The 16,596-nt window shown below is 45.2% G+C and overlaps 1 protein-coding gene and 1 long non-coding RNA gene across 9 annotated transcripts in view; both read left to right on the forward strand.

Moving 5' to 3' along the window:
- The first annotated feature begins 14 nt into the window (after positions 1 to 14).
- LOC107311114 (uncharacterized) lies at positions 15 to 1,548 on the forward strand. Of its 3 annotated transcripts, none has more exons than XR_014944565.1 (3): positions 15 to 352; positions 602 to 715; positions 1,438 to 1,548. It is a non-coding gene; the product is annotated as an uncharacterized LOC107311114 (long non-coding RNA). The 3 variants fall into 3 exon arrangements; XR_014944564.1 differs by having other exon boundaries at positions 15 to 200; XR_014944566.1 differs by having other exon boundaries at positions 15 to 154.
- Positions 1,549 to 9,780: 8,232 nt separating this feature from the next.
- KCNH1 (potassium voltage-gated channel subfamily H member 1) overlaps positions 9,781 to 16,596 on the forward strand; it is a 164,178-nt gene continuing 157,362 nt past the window's right edge. For all 6 annotated transcript variants that reach the window (XR_001553869.3, XR_001553870.3, XR_001553868.3 and 3 more), the window contains exon 1: positions 9,781 to 10,027. Coding sequence is in view for 2 of the 6 variants with exons in the window: in XM_015857406.3 (XP_015712892.2) it covers positions 9,955 to 10,027 (73 nt within the window). In the remaining 4 variants the exon portion in view is untranslated. The remainder of the gene's footprint in view (positions 10,028 to 16,596) is intronic.

Consider the following 16,596-nt stretch of genomic DNA (forward strand, 5'->3'; position numbering starts at 1 on the left):
CCCGGGAGGGAGGCGGCGCACCGCGGCTGTGAGCCCGGGACTCCGGTCGCCATTAGGGCGGCGGGGCTGTGAGGGAGGTGGCGGTGTGATGGCGGTGTGATGGCAGCCGCTGCGCCTCAGCGCTTCCAGCCGGGTCACGTCGGGCTGACGGGAGGTGGGCGGCAGGCGGGGATGCGGCGCTGAGCCAGCTCCAGCTCCGGGTGGATGGTGGGACGCGCTGCTTTCTCTCTTCAAACCGCGCGTTTGTTTATGTACGTATGTGTGTATGTACGTATGTATGTACGTTTTCAGTGCTGTCTCAGAACACGCTTAAGGTCTTAAGGATGAACAGCTGAGAGCACCTGCAGAGCGGGTGAGTGCCCCAAGTGCAAAAAAACCCACCAAAAAGAGCAAAACGAAAAAGGCCTCAGTTGAAGTGGCAGCCAGGCCCCCTGTTCGCACACAGCACAGCCTGTGTTCTGCTGTGTCACATCTCAGCCCTTCCTACCCAGCGCTCCCTGCCCGAGCTCTTCCATGTCTTGCTCTTGCTAAGCAGTGTGAGCTGGAGTGGTGCAGCGAGGTTAGGGAGGAATGATGGAGTGTCTGTAACGCTTTATGCCAGGGCTGCAGCGTGCTGTAGGTTGCCACGTCTGCAGGGAGCTGTCTGCTGATGCTCGGCTGGAAATCAGCCCAGGAGGGTCAGATGCTGAACCTGTGAAGAAGATCTGATTAATGGGTGCGTATGGCAGAAAAATAGTGTGAAGTTCTGGGAATACTGTGGTCTTAGAATTGTTTCCACACAAAATTAACAAAGAAATCATAGAACTCTGGAATCGTTTGGGCTGGAAGGGACCCTTAAAGGACATCCAGTCCAACTCCCCTGCACTGAACAGGGACACCTACAGCTCCATCAGGTGCTCAGAGTGCCCCTACCCTGACCTTGAGCATCTCCAGGGCTGGGGCGTCTGACACCTCTGTGGGCAGCCTGTCCAATCTCTATTTCCTCTCTTTATGTTTGAAACCAATTCCCCTTGTTCTGTCACGGCAGGCCCTGCTGAAGAGTCTGTCCCCTTCCTTCTTACAGACCCGCTTTAGATACTGACAGGCTGCTCTCAGGTCTCCTGGCAGCCTTCTCTTCTCCAGGCTGAACAGCCCCAACTCTCAGCCTGTCCTTGTAGGAGAGGTGTTCCATCCCTTGGATCAGTTTTGTGGCCCTCCTCTGGACGAAGGGGTGGTTTTGCAGACAAGGAAGCTCTCCTGCACTTTGTGAATATGGCTGAGCACCTGCAAGTGCCTCAGCAGCTGAGCAAAAAGTTGCCATGTCATCTCCTGTTTTAGCATGTACAGAATTCCCCAAATGCCATTTCATAGTTAGCAGGTGCGTATAGTGAGTTTTTTTTCCTGCATAAAGAGTGGTGAAGACTATTATTTGTCCTGTATTTCCTTATTCTTTCTAAGCACAAGCCACAGAAGACAGCAGAGCGTTCGAGCCAAAGCCTTCAGAAGATACAACTTGAGCCTCTTTTTGTCACCTCCCAAACCAGAACCATTAAAAGTTATAAATACTAATGTTTCTACTGTCTGGAGATTATTTTTTTATGAACGGGGCAGTTTTTGAACCTTGGAAGTAAAACATTTCATCCTGCATCCAGAATCATAGTTTAACTGGAAGGCTGGAGTACGAAGTGAATTGCTGCAGGGAGGAAAGGGAACTGAGGAATGGAGAAAGCTTACAAAAGAGGAAGGTGTAGTTGCTTCCACTTTGTAACAGTGTTGCTAAAAGGCATTAGCAGAAGTGGAAGATCAAAGGGAAATTGTATTCACTGTACCCGAAGTAACTGATCTTCTAAACCATGCGGCTTCTGAGGTTGTTCCTCAGTGGGTTGAGGCCTCCTGTAGCCTTTGTTAGAGTAGGTTGTGAGAATTCGTTGTTGCTCTATGATCAGGCTTGTGGGCTGAGAGCTGCTGCAATCTGTGAAGATGTCCTTGCACCGAAGGGTAATGAGGATGTTGACTGTGAGGAGGTACGTGGTGGGAAAGTGAGGACTGGATATTTAGAATAAAATTATTTCTTAAACCACTGGATGTTTCCACATGTCTATATTGCTGTGTCATAGAATCATGGAATGGCCTGGGTTGGAAAGGACCACAATTGTCATCTGGTTTCCAGCTCCCTGCTATGTGTAGGGTCTCCAACCACCAGACCAGGCTGCCCAGAGCCACATCCAGCCTGGCCATGAATGCATCCCAGGATGGGGCATCCATGACCTCCCTGGGCAACCTGTTACAGTGCATCACCGCCCTCTGTGTGAATAACTTCCTCCTAATATCTAACCTAAACCTCCTTGTCTCAGTTTAAAACCATTCCCTCTTGTCCTTTCACTATCCACCCTTGTACACAGCCATTCCCCCTCCTGTTTATATGCTCCCTTCAAGTACTTGAAGGCCACAGTGAGGTCTCCCCGGAGCCTTCTCTTCTCCAAGCTAAACAAGCCCAGTTCCCTCAACCATTCCTCACAGGAGAGGTGCTCCAGCCCTCTGATCATCTTAGTGGCCCTCCTCTGAACCTGCTCTAAGAGCTCCATGTCCTTCCTGTGCTGGGGGCCTCAGGCCTGGATGCAGTACTGCAGATGGAGCCTCACAAGAGCTGAGTAGAGGGGCACAATCACCTCCCTCTCCCTGCTGGGCACCTCTTTTTAATGCAGCCCAGAACACAGTTGACCTTACAGGCTGCAAGTGCACTCTGCTGGCTCATGTCCAGCTTCTTGACCATCTCATCTATGAAATTTCTAGCATATTAAAAGAAATGGTATCACCACAAACCCTTCCAGCAAAATCTAGCCTGGAAACTTTTGCTTTAATGGAGAGATTTATAATTTCCTTCTGTATGAATGTTTCATAAAGAAAAGTATGCACTTTGACTCCCTAAGTGCATGAAGAAAACCATGCCTGGACTCAAGGTAATTTCAGATAAATTACACTGCTTGGAGTCTGTTCTGCTGGAAAATACATAGGTGCTACTTGTTAAGTAGCATGTTTCTTATGTTAAACACAACTCAGCCCACTGGATGGTTGCGGGGTCTTGGAATCGGTTAATATCTCCCAGCTGAGATTGAGGAATTCAGCTCTTTGCTTTATCTCTGCTGTGCCATCTTCCCTCTGCAGGTTTCATAAGTGATCCGCTCTCTGTATCTGGACCAAATTACTCTGGAATTCAGTATCCCGGAGAACAGCTGTCTGAATGAGGACAGTCCGTAGCTTCTCTGTGAGGAATGAAAAAGGTCCTATTGCAGTTTTGAGAAGTCTAATAACTTCAGCAATTGTAGATGCTGTGTTTGAATGCCTGCCAGCAGCTGGCCAAGTCATGCTCCTCTTGAAACCTTTGCTGAAACTGGAGACTTAATGCTGTGTGGAAGGATGGTGGTGGCTGAATGAAGCCAGGACGGTTTGGATCTGGTACTCAGTTACAAGTAGTGTTTTGAAACCCCATAGTGCACCATGGGATGGCTTATCTAAGAACTAGCCTAAGGGGTTCCTACTCTGTCCATCTTGTCATTTTTCTTAATCCTGACAACTACTAAAAACAAACGCTGCAGAGGAATTAATGCTGGAGCTGATACCATAATCTGCATTCCTTCTTGGCAAGAAGCCTGTTTTTGGTCTTCTAAAGATTTGCTAAAGCTCGGAAGCATAAAGCGTGATATCTTTTGAATGAAATGGTAATTACATTTTCAAATCCTTTAGGTACACTGTGAACGTATCTGTTCCAGCTTTATGTATCTGTAGATTCCTCTTTTCGGTGACTTGCTGTAGTGAGTTCCACTGACAATATGTGCTGACTTTTTAATTTTAATGGAAAAACAAAACAAAACAAAAAATGCCCATATCTCTTCTTTTCATTGACAGGTGTTCCTGCTTAGTGTTTCAGACTCAGTATTTCTGTGTAGGTAACATAGCTATCTGTTAAGCTGTCCCATTTACAGACAGTAGAAAGGGTCCTGGGTTCAGCTTGACATCAAGATGGGATGGGAAAAGCCTGAGTTTGGCTGGCTTAACCTTCTGATACATAGACCTGGGACAGCAGGACTTCAGTCATTTTACAGACAGGGTTTAATGGTTTGTATTTTCCCATACCCTCACTGGAGTACGTTCTGGTAACAGCCATTGGGTATGGCTTTGAACACTGACACTTTGTATTGTCAGGGAAGGTTCCCAGTCTCTGCTTTAATAGCCCTCGTGTGTGTCTGGAATGGCAGCTTCTCTTTACTAATAATTTGGCTTTTAAGATTATTTTCACACAGAAAAAAAACCAACATATTAATTGTTCTGGCCTGCACAGCGAAATGCAGCTTTCACCAGACAGACGCTTAAAGATGTTGAACTTCCATAAGAAATGTCTTTGCTTCTCCTGCAGCTCATGGCAATGGGATGTCTGAGTTTTTGGGTGCTGTGTTTTTTAGAACAGACAAACAAACAAGCAAAAAACCAAGGTGCGTTTGGATTTCCCTGATTTCATGCACTTAGTGAACTGTACACTAGACTTTACTGTTGTTGAACCCAAAGAGGTGACCATTTGCTGTGAGTTAATAAAGTTTATGCTGTCTCCTATCTTTCTGTTCTTTCCGTGCACTGAGAAGTATTGGTGATGGTTGGTCTGGATGATCTTCTAGGTCTTTTCCAACCTTGATAATTCTGTGATTCTGTGATTCTGGTCTGTGGCACCTATACATAAATACAGAACTGAAATCCTACATTTGAAGATATGAGTAAATGCAGCTGGGGTTAATCTGTGCTGGGAGAAATTGTCCTTGGGAAGATTCCTCAGACTCCATCATTCCTACCAGAGTGCTTGTTAATAAAGAGCTGAAAGGGAACGTTGCTCTTAGAGAACCTGAGGGTGAAAATGCTGGAGTGCTCCAATATTTCACCATGTGACTTCACACAGCTAACTGATGTTGCTTGCCTTTGCCTCACAATAATCAATGGAAGCACACGGAGAAACTCCTCTCTGTTTATTTAAATGTTTTGAATTTTATAGAGCATCTGTATTCCTATCTGAACATCTGTAATTTGAGCTCATGAATATTGTACCTGGCAGTGCTTGGGCTGAATGCATCATAAAAAAACATTAACCAACATTGGATGAGGCACTGAAAAGATCCTTGCAGTAGGTATCCCAGTGTTAACAGAACTCATGAGCACATCAGACATTAGGGTCACCTGGTATCAGTCACTGGGACCAGGTATGAGTCCAGTGCTGACAAAGACCCTGGAAATAATGCCATTAAGATGCAATCAAACTTAGGAAACTAGGATGTGTGTGTGTGTGTGTATGTGTGTGTGAGTGCAGCTGTATATGATAGCAGGAAGTGGTTACTTAGAATGAGAATATCATTTATCTTATTGTAAAATAATAAGAAAAAGGTTGTACTGAGCTAGTTATAAATTTGTGGATTTCTTTGCAAAAGAGTGGAACAAAGTTCTAACTGCACAGAGAGCAAACACCATGGGTAGTCCACCCTGCTGACAGAAAGTCAGGAAGTGGGAAATACTTGTTGAAAAGCTGGGTTCAGTAAGACTATGAAATGAAGTGACATGTGGGTTTTTCTTCCTTTATTTTCCTTTTTTCTTTTTAACATTTGTTTTGTTTTGTTTGTTTCTGTTTTCCTGCTGTGGAAATGGGGGTGAAGGGTGTTGGTTTCTGTCTGTTGACAGGCCTTCTTAAACCGAAATCCTGCAAGCAACAAAAGAGGTCTGTGAAGTTGGGAGGTAAGACATCGGCTTTATGAAATATTTAACTCCAAAACAGAAGTTGTTAGTAACATGTAAGGCAGAAGCAATGAAATACAAGCTCTGCGCAAGAGTGCTCACTGGGCACTCTGCAATACGTGTCTTGGAGAGACTACTGTAAACAAGAAGCCAGCAGTCTGTTTACCAGTCAGCCCCACAGAATGCTTCTGTCCAGATGAAAAACAATGTGTTTTTTGAGACTGTTCTGCTTTTCAAGTGAAACTACAGAATTTAGGCTATGTCTGATCATCTGAGGAGTCTTTTTACTTAGGAATTCTTTTGTATGTTTGACTCTTAGAAATTGTTGAGAAATTGTTGTATTGTAGAATCCAATGTTTGTTCAGAAGGCCAATAGTGTTTAGGACAAATGGCAGGGGCTGAAAGTGAATGTCCTGGGACCAAAGTAGGGATAAGAGATAAGAGATAAGAGATAACAGATACTCCAGTCCTCTGTTCATCTTCGTACCCTTCTGTCAGCCTGCTCCAACAGTTCCATGCCTGTTTTGTGGTGCGGGATCCAGACCTGGATGCAGTACTCTAGATGGTGCCTCACTGGCAGAGGTGGAGAGTCACCCCCCTCATCCTGCTGGCCACCCCTCTTTTAGTGCAGTCTAGGGTGCATCCGGGCTGTAAGCACACACTGCTGGCTCATGCCAAATTTTTGCCACCAGTCCATCTCTGCAGGACCTCTCTCAAGGAGTTCTCCCAGTCTGCACACATAACTCAGTGTGGTAGTGTTTATGTTGCCTACAGAGAGCCTACAAAGCTTGCATTGCCTACAATGAAGGAGTCAGCTGCTGTGATCCTTATTTCTTAAGAGAAAGTATTCACCCAAGAACTATGGGTTCCTAGGCATCTCTCAGGGCACACAATCAGAAACCTTTATTACAATTACTTAGTGAGAGCCACTGCATTTTCTCAGAGATTAAGCAAGCTGCATCTAATTTTCTTCTGTTTGCCTTGATTTATAGTGACCCATGCACAGCAAATCCAAAGGAAACTAAAATACAGAATTAAAATGTTAACAAGAGGCCTACCAAACCAGGAACCAAAGGAAATGCAGATGATTTATTTTTCTCATCTGAGTAATAACACCTCTATTGGTCACTGCCTCTGATCTGTTACTGGCTAAGACCACATGGGCAGGACTGGGTTGAGCCGAGAGGTTTGGCTAAAGTACACCTATGGTCAGGATGTTTCTATTTATGTTTTCTTTTTCTCCAAATCTGGAAGGACTGTGTGTTGACTCCGGCTGACACCAATGAAGATTGACATACTGTCCAAATAGGGACAAATTTTCTATGCCCTTTTGAGTAGTTCTAAGAAGGAACAGTACTTTCCTGTTAGCCCACACTCCAAACGCTACACATATAAATAAAAGACTGGCTGTGTACTCTCTCATCAGTGTTATTTTGAGAATTATCCACTCAGAACATAGGATTACATAGTTATCTTCCCATATTTATTCCCCATAAAAAGTCTGGAGGAAATTCAGTAATTCCATAATTGGGTAAGTCCACACTTAATTTTTGACACATTTATTACGGCTGTTTGAGAGCACTAACATTCCTCAGTTCTCAGACCTACAGTCTGCTGCACAACTGGGTTATTTCTCTGGGTTACACATTTCATTTAATTTTAGAGGGCAGAAATAATCAGACCTTAGGAACCTCAGCAGCAATGGCTGGAGCACCTCGGTTAAAGTGAGTTGCAGAAATAGACTTAACAGTTTCAGTTACATGCACAGATGTTTTCCCAAATTCCTTTTTGGATGTCATGCATTTATTTCTTATGCTCTGGACTTACCTTTGTTTTAAGGCATGACTTCTGCTCCTCATTGCTCTTTCCATAATGTAACAAATAGTGTTAATCTCAAGTATCTAAGCACCCATGTATATGATAGTTAGACTGGGACTTCAGCCTGTAAACCCTGTGGGTAAGAATTTGTGGATTAATTAATGTGATGTATTGTTTTAAATGTCGGTATGGCAGACTAACCTGCTCGCTACCGTCTGTACTTTGTTACCCTATCACATAATTCATTTCATGTTGACAGGGTCATGAAATCCTTGTAGCAGTACACAAATGGAACTCAATTTTAAGATCCAATGCTCTTTAAACTTTCAGAGCTGACAGTAGTTTGTTATAACTGCATTGCTATAAATGCTATTGTATGGATTGCTGCTGAAAATGGAGGTCACAGCTGGGTTTTCCTGTCAGATGGTTACCAGTTCAAGTGGGTGACAAATGGACCTGGTTTAGGTGAAGGCAATCTGTACTTTGTTTTAGAACAGCTGCTTGAAGGGACTGCGGCTGTCCCTTAAGGCTCTGCAGCTGGAGGATGAACTAGGGGCTTTTTCAGTTGTGTCATAGAATGATAGAATTACTCAGGTGGGAAGAGACCTCAGAGATCATCAAGTCCAACCTCGTGGTACCCTAACTCTAACAACCCTCTGCTAAATCCTATCTCTGAGCATCGCATTCAAACAGCTCTTAAACATGGAAATCCAGAAGATGTATGGCTTTTCCCTCTTACCCCATGTCCCCTTGCTCCTACTACTGTGCACTTTAGTGTAACATAGTTTTTCTAAAGGCTTCAGCATTTCTGCAGTGCCTGCCAGCTGCCAGATGTCTCCAAGACCCAGAGAGATTCCTGCCGAGCCCTGTGGGTGCTGGGATTGTGCGCCCTCTGGCACAGTGGCTTAGAGGAGTAATGAAAGCCTTTGGAGATCCTGGTTTTTGAGAACCTCAGTCTTGTTAGGAGCTGTGTAAATTCAGTATCAAAGATAACATCACGATTTTTCTGGGGAGATGGTCAGTTTGATGGTCAGTCAGTTCTGTGATGAAGCTGTCAGGAACAGAACGACCTGGGACTTCATAGGCACAGCTGCTGGGAGCTGAATCAGGTGTGTAAAGATGCATACAAACATTTCCGTGTGGTTTTTCAAAATATGAAATTCAGGGAGTATCAGTAGCCTAATTACAGCTTGAGGTGCTCTCCTAACCTGTCTTGATTGGAGTCAGTCCAGGGATGGCTATTAGAATGAATGAGTGTTAATGAAGTGACTCCCACTGTAGAGCTACTTCCTGAGCTGGGCTCTTAGCAGCCCCCCAGGCTCCAGCTGTGAGAGGGGCAGCCAGTGCTGGTCGGCCTGTGACTGAATCCTCAGATCCTGCTGCAACGAAGCTGCCATCCACCTCCACTGCTCGGCTCCCCATGGTGTTTAGCGTGCGTCCTGTGCCTCAGACACTGATGGTGGCAGGAGGCTGGTGGCAGTGGGCTGCTGTGGAATGGATGCCTTTGGGTCACAAGCACAAGCCTCATGGCACAGGCCGGGCCCATCCTCCAGCACAGGGGCCAGGTGGCCTGGCTTTATTTGCTCGTATTGCAGGAAATAGGTTCTTGCCATGCAAAACATATTCATGTCTTGGAAATGTGATGTGATGCAGAGCACGGAGGTGCTGTAGCTAACGAGGCATTACGGCAAGCATCTGCCAAGGCCAGCCAGGAGATCTGTCTTTAAAGAGATCTGAGTGCTTTCCATTTACTGATAGATGGCCGAAGGGGAAGGAACAAAGTAGTTTTCTCCCTGACTGAAAAACCTTTGTAAATCCAATACTCTAGTGTTTAAGCCCTGTCAAAGGTTATATTTAAATCGCGTATCCCATCTCTTCCACCGAGCTGCTGTCAGTTTGCTCGCACAGCAGTGAGCAGCCTCCTAATGAGTGCCCTAGGAAGGAGTGAGAGGGGGGCGATCATCCTGCTAAAGGGCTGAGCCTCGTGCCCTGAGGACACAGCCCCCGGGTGGCACCGCACAGCTGTGCGATGGGCGGATGTTGGGGGACATCGGCAGCGCGGATCCCCCCGATGGGCGCCGCTTCCCGTCCGCTGTGGTCGCCGTGGTGGCATCGCGCTCCCGGACGGTGGCACTGCAGCACCGGCCTTGCGGCGGCGGCGCTACGGAGCGTTGTCCGGCAGGGAGCGCTGCGGCTCAGTCCGGCGGCGGCGCGGCATCGGGCGCGGGGCTGCGGTGCGCGAGAGGCGGCGGGAGGTGATGCCGCACAGCCCAGCCACGGTCCCGGCGGAGGCATGAGGCGCGCGGAGCGGGCGGGGAGCGGAGCGGCACAGCTCGGCTCCTCCACGCCCTGAGCGGAGCCTCCGCGCCGCGCTCCCGCAGAGCGACTATGGCCGGGGGAAGGAGAGGGCTGGTGGCGCCTCAGAACACGTTCCTGGAGAACATCGTGCGGAGGTCTAACGGTAAGCGGCAATGCCAACGGGATGCTCCGGCGCGGAGGGGGCTTCCGACCCTCGGGTGCGGGGCCGCCGTCGGGCTGCGCTCCCGCGTCCCGAGCGGAGCCCCGTGCGGGCGGCAGGTGCGGCGGGACGGACACGGGCTGCGGGGACACACCGAGAGCAGCCGGGACCAACCGCGGGGTCTGCGGGACGGCACAGCACGGAGCTCGGAGCTGCGGCCCGAGTGGAAACGATGCCTCCCAAGGGAGCAGGGAGTTTGGCATTTTAAGTGGGCACTGCCCGGTTTCTGTTTCGTTTTTTCCCCCCTTTTTCTCCTGGCTGACTGCAGCCGGGTCTTTCTCTAAGAAACTGCCGAGTGCAAAGTGCCTCGAATGTCACAACTGCCTGCAAACCTGGTTAGCGTTACCCGGGTTCTTTCGCTCAGGGACTCAGCAGAAGCTGCTCCTTGCAGCCGTGCGGGGGATGCGTGTCTGCCGACACCTGGGCACCGGCGGGTTTCTCACAGCTCGGAGTTCTGCCATCTTTAGTGCTTCCACGGACCTCGGCGGGGATTTGGACTTTGGGGATTAGGAACTTCCCGCGTGACTGGGAATATGCGGGTCTAGATCGGTTTGAAGACGAGGCGAGATGATTTAATTCATTAAAAGACAGTCGGTTTGCTCTGAAAAGGCAAAGGCAATTAACCCTGGTGATAAGCAGCTAAAAACCCACATCAACCCAACAATGGTTTTCAGTTATTTTCAATTAGGGGATGTTACTGAGAAAAAAAAAAACAACGCAAAACACCATATTTGATAGGAGCGTGTCTTCACACAGAACGGAGAGGGATTTTCACGGGTTGTTTTTCTCTACAACTTTCCTATGGAAGGGGTTGGAAGCCGCATTCTCCCCCCAGTAAGCACTACCCATCCCCTGGGAGAATCCTGCCCTCTCCTTAACAACTGAACTGTTCACATCTGGTCACATTCACGTTGCTGCTTTAATCTACCAGCAGCAGCGAGCTAAGGCTTTTCTCGGAACTGGCTTGAGTTTGTGAATAATTTTCTCCACTGAACGCTGAATTTCTGTGATAGCTTTCAGTGCCAAGACCTTGGTGCTGTAAATCACTCGAGGCTTGCAGACGGAGGGGATCTTGCAGCAGGATTTTTGCTCTGCTTCTTCCTGTTTTCCCCCTCGTTAAGAATGTGTCGTAACAGTGAGTGTGGTGCTGGACAGCACAGGTGAAACGACAGCACACTATGTCGGCAAGTCCTGAGGGCTGCTATAAATACAGGCTTCTAGATGAAGCCTGTTAGGAAGTGATGCACAGTGCAGACATATTAGAGGAATCTTTGGGAAGTGACTCAAGTTCAGGAGCCTGAGTCTTCTACATCACTGCTGTGATGTGATGCTGTCACGTATAAATGCTGTGTGATTCAGTTCTACTGTGAGGCCGTCAACCTTTCCTGACGTCCTTCTCTCTGAGGAGATGAGGGCTGGGTCCTGTTTCTCCTCATCTGGCAGGACAGTGTTGGCCACTTGGGGGGTCAGCATGGGAACATCCTGATGCCTCACTCTCAAGGTGCTTTGGGATGCTCACAGCACGAGCACTTAAACAGGCCTGTAAACCTTGAGGTTTGGCTTCCCCTTCTCAGTTTTATTCGACTGGATACTGATGTGACCCATAAGGAAACTCTCAGGGTTATCTGGGATTTTCCAAATAAATGTTGGACTTCTTGTCAAACTGTGTTTGCTGGCACCTGCAAGTGAGCTAAGTATGCCAGCGGATATTGAATTAATGAATGTATAGGAATGTTCCCAATTTGAGGAGGATTCCCTCTGAAAGGAGAGGTATTTCTCTGTAGGACTGGAATAGATACTGAAGTAGTGCTCCATTTAAAGGTACTTGGGTTTGACGTGCAACTAAATAGTCACAGGTAAACTTAGAAAAACATGTTCTGGCTTTGAGTTATATTGGGAGGGTTATCTCAGGGAAAGAGGCTTTATGGCAGTAGCGCAGTAATTGGCCTACAACCTCTTTTGAAAATGCTACTCTAAGGATAGCACTAGTTATGCCACTTTTAAACAGCGATTTAACAAGTAATTCTTTGGACAGCCTTTCACATATAGTGCGAGACTGGCAAGCTGATGCACCTTCAGTGGCTGAAGGTGATGGATGGCAGTGTATTTAGGCATGCAAGTTCAGGCCTTTCCTTCAGGCTTAGTATTTTTCTGATGTTCAGATCACTCCACCTACAGCGAGATCCACCTCAGGCTCCATTGGTCTGAATTGTCTTCTTAAGAATTCTGGGGACAGGAGTTTCTTCTTGGATTGCAAATCGACTAAGACAGGTTCTCATTGACTAAATGCCAGCCTGAATAGCTATGCTAGGCTTACAGGCTGCAAAGTAATTCCACACACTGGAGTAGAGAAGGAGTTGAGAATCTCTATAGCACTGATATAATGCACATGGGAAAGAGTGTACAGCATCATCGGCCTGGAACTATGGACTGCATCTAGTCCTCTTTGATTTCTTCTCATATGAAGTGTGAGCACTACAAGGTTCTTCATTCTTTCTTCATTCTTCATTCTTTGAGATGAGCATCTCCAGATTCCTTCCTGTTGGAAATCCGGAGGAGAAACTTAAGAACTTGGAACACTAATGTAATCCTTCTTGTCTGCTTTTAATGTTTAAAAGCCATTCTTCTGAAGGAGACATGTAGAGCTAGAGAAATAAATGTTGCATGTAGTGCTTGGTTGGCAAAAATTTGTTTGAAGCATTGAAATATTTAAAGACTCAAACACCCAATGGGATAGAAAATGAGCCTGTGTTGTAAAACAGTGCAGTATGTAAAGAAACACTAGTCTCTGCTGGCTACTGCTGATGTGATATTAATGTCTTTCTTGGGTAATGTAATATAGCCCCAGTATAAAGGCACTATAACAATAACAGTTATGATCTTGGTTTGTGGCCAAGGCACCAAATTCAAATGGTGCGGTATGTAAGAGAGGAAACAGGTTCTGTGATATTCTAATGCTTTATCAATAGCTGAAGGCAAAAATACTTTTATGTTTACATAAATACCAGCTGGATTCTCCAGCCCTTCCTTGGTGAGTGAGAATTTAGTTTGTGTAAAAATGGCAAAAATAAGTTCTTAAGCATGGCTTAAGAATATCAGTACAAGCCACAGATACTTTTCTGATTTACTGACAAAACAAGGAGGGAAAAATGGAAGCTTGGTGGCATAAAGCTTATCTGAGTTTAGTATTGCTTCCCATGGGAGCACCCTAAGGAGAGATGGGGTGTAGAAACAAACCTGCACCTTCTGATGGAGAGTACAGAGTCCTCTGTAGATGGAAAGAAAGCATACCCTTGGAGGCACAAATCCTGAGAATAACAGGCATTTGTGACTTATCACCTTCCTTCCACTGGAGATGATGAAGTCCCAATAAAATAAGTGTTCTGTAACCTGGGCCTGCTAACCTTGTACTGTTACCCAAGACCCAGGAGAGAACTTAACTTCATTATAAGCAGCTCTGGAACTGAACAACCTGTTTTTTGTTCCACCAGAGACAAATGAGAAGGAATCTATCACAGAATGAAGAACTGAGCAGAGGTTTATTTTCATATTTTTGCACTTTAATAAGAGATTCATTTACATTAAACATTTGCAGGGGATCCTTTTACATTGCTGCTGTTTACCTGCCCTGCCTGCCTTTACTTTAGAACCTTGAATAGTGAGTGAGCTGTGTGGGTCTGGAGACAGGTATGGCTGCAGGCAGTCCTGTTTGGCTTTAGAAGCACTATAGGTATGCATCCCCAAAGGTGGGACTTGCTGTTGAGTGTCAGTCTATTCTGTTTCAGACTACAGGGCTGTTGCATTGGAAGGGCATGCGTGTATGAACATGACAGGTTCTGCATCACTCCTCTGAATGAGATGTGCACAGGGTGGTCAGATCCTGGGCATTGTTGGGCTGCCTTGTACTGCTGCAACACCTTTAGTAAACAGCAACAGTCATCAAGAAAGTATTTTCTTACTGAGAACAGGACCGTTGCTAAAATAAGGAAACATATTTTTGGGGTGGAGTACGCTTTTTTTGTTTCCTTATGATAGAGTACATTTGGTTTCCTGCCAGCTTTCAAATTTCCTTAATTTACAATGAATCTTCAAGCAAAACTGGGCTCAGAGGCCTTGTGCTGCAGGTAAATTATATCTAAGCATGAGCTAATATGGTTCTGTTGTATAGGGAAATGTATTTTAGTGACTGTTGTAGAAGAAAGTGCTGGAACGAGTGAACTTAACTGTGCACATGGAAGAGTACTATTAAAGTATTCCTTATGAATTGTGATGGCTGGCATTAGCTATCCTAATTCTTAAGGCTCCCAAATGAGCTGGTTTGAAAGCCTGGAGCAGGTGCCAGGGAGCTCCTCTCCAGCATGCTGTCAAGTCTGATTATCTGTCTTTCTGACTGGAGTGGGTTAATTTCAACGTTACAAAGAGGTCACAGTGGATGTGGCCTTGGAAATACTCTTACCTTGTATGAAAGGCTCTTTGCCAAAGCCATACCTTGCAAGAAGTGTGTGCAAAACTGCTGGTTGGGTAGGTAATAAGATGGTGTTTCATTTACAGTGATGTTAGCTGAAGGTGTTGCTTCTCTTGCCGTTACTGGGGTTGGTCCTGTGCAAAACAAGGTGGATGTAACCCTCTACACATCTGGCATCCAACAGTTACACTTGAGTCTGTGCCCTTTTATATTTGTTCCTACAAGACTACACATGAATGCAGGTCTGTCTGTTGGCACTGCTTAAAACAAGACATTCAGGCATGTCAGCAACAGACCTTCAAAACCACAAGGGAACATCTTACAGGCTCTGTGTTGAGGATGTTTTCCCAAGTGAAGAATACAATGAAAGAAAGGGGTTTGTTTCTTCCTGACATCCCCTCTTTTCAAAGTTGCCAGCTATGGAGGTACCTTTATTTTTATCAGTACTTTTGTACAAAACCAGTCACTATATCAGAATGTCAGTTGATTATTGACAGTTTTCCTTCCTTGGTATCTATCACTTGAGTTGAATATGAAATGTTTCTTTGCTGGCTCTAGCAGAGCCAAATTTGTGTTTGCATCTTTACGCATTTAGAAATGCATCTACAGCCTGATTTTCTTAAAATTACTTTTATATATAAGAAGTATGAGACAAAGATGATAGATTATGTGTTTTAAAGTTAATGTTCTGAAAGCTCAAGATGCTCTACTACAATCATTCAACGTAGCAATCCATTTCTCCATTAAATCCTAGAACGAGGTTGTAAAACAAATCTTAGTGAAACCCATTCATTGGAGAATTTGTTAATGCTTTTCTGTAAGTTATATAGCTAGGCGTGAGCCAGGAGTTAGGTCTTGTCAAATGCTTTTAAGCCTTTTGATGGCTGTCGCTATAATCAGTAAATCAAGTGGCTTTCTTAAACTGATGGAAGACCCATATAATTGATGCAGCTAAATCATTCTTTTTCCCGTACTACTTCCAAGATTAGCCTTGGAGGAAAAAAAAAAACCTGGCCAATTAAATGAAGTCTCACTGTTAAAAAGTGTTTTTGGCCTTTATTAAGAATGGTGCAATGTACGACTTGTACAGCCGCTGAACTTTCTAATTTCTGCAAATTATCTGATGGTGACATCACTTTTGTCTCAATGGCTGCTCTTTCAATTTTTCAGCGTGGTCGGCACTTCAGAGATAGGCACGGAACAGCGCTACCATTAATTATGGATGACGGCTTCTGTGCGCTTCCCATTTCAGCTATTCATGTTCCATTTTTCTGCTCTAATTTCTATTTTATTTTTTAAAATGCAGATAATTATGAAGACTTTACAGCTTCTAATGTTGGTAGGGTGTATTATTCTTTGCAATGAAAATTTATTCATGATAGAGGCCACAGTAAAATAGATACTATCGTAACGCACTGTAACAAATCCTAAGATGGAACCAGTAGTCTTTATCTCTACCACTGGTGGAATCGTTTTCTATAAAGATTCAAACTGAGTCACTTAAAGATGTTGTTTTAATTATTTGTGCTACGTATGATGGAACACAGTTTTAAATAATTCCCTTCAGTTCATACTTGCAGTATGCTCTGCGTAGTGTAAGTCATGTTTGAACAGAGCAATGTAATGTCTGCATTAGTGGTTTTTATTTGCTCTCTTGCAGCCAAAGAGCTTCTAAACCCCTTTAAATCCCTTTATGTTTTTGTAGAATGAATATTTTTTATGCAAAACTTCTATAACACATGAGCCCAAATGTCATTTGTTGTTTTGCGTTTACGTGAGGCTACAGATTAAAATAATTTGTTCTCAGTGTTAAGGATATGCAGTTTCGAGGCCACCATATCGTTATTCCATAGGCAGATCAAGTTTTTTTAAATAAAATGTTAAAGCAAATGCATTCTAACTCCATGAGTGAGTGGTAGGAGGTAGTGAGAGGGTGTATGTATCCGTGTAAAACCATTGACTGCCGTACAAGAGCCTGGGTGGCAGAGCAAAATTTTGTCCTATGACTTTTGTTCCACAATGTGAATTGTCTTTTGGTCCCCTTAGC

This window comes from Coturnix japonica, chromosome 3 (assembly GCF_054131305.1).
Source record: "Coturnix japonica strain WE chromosome 3, WE-NBRP24, whole genome shotgun sequence".
NCBI lineage: Eukaryota > Metazoa > Chordata > Aves > Galliformes > Phasianidae > Coturnix > Coturnix japonica.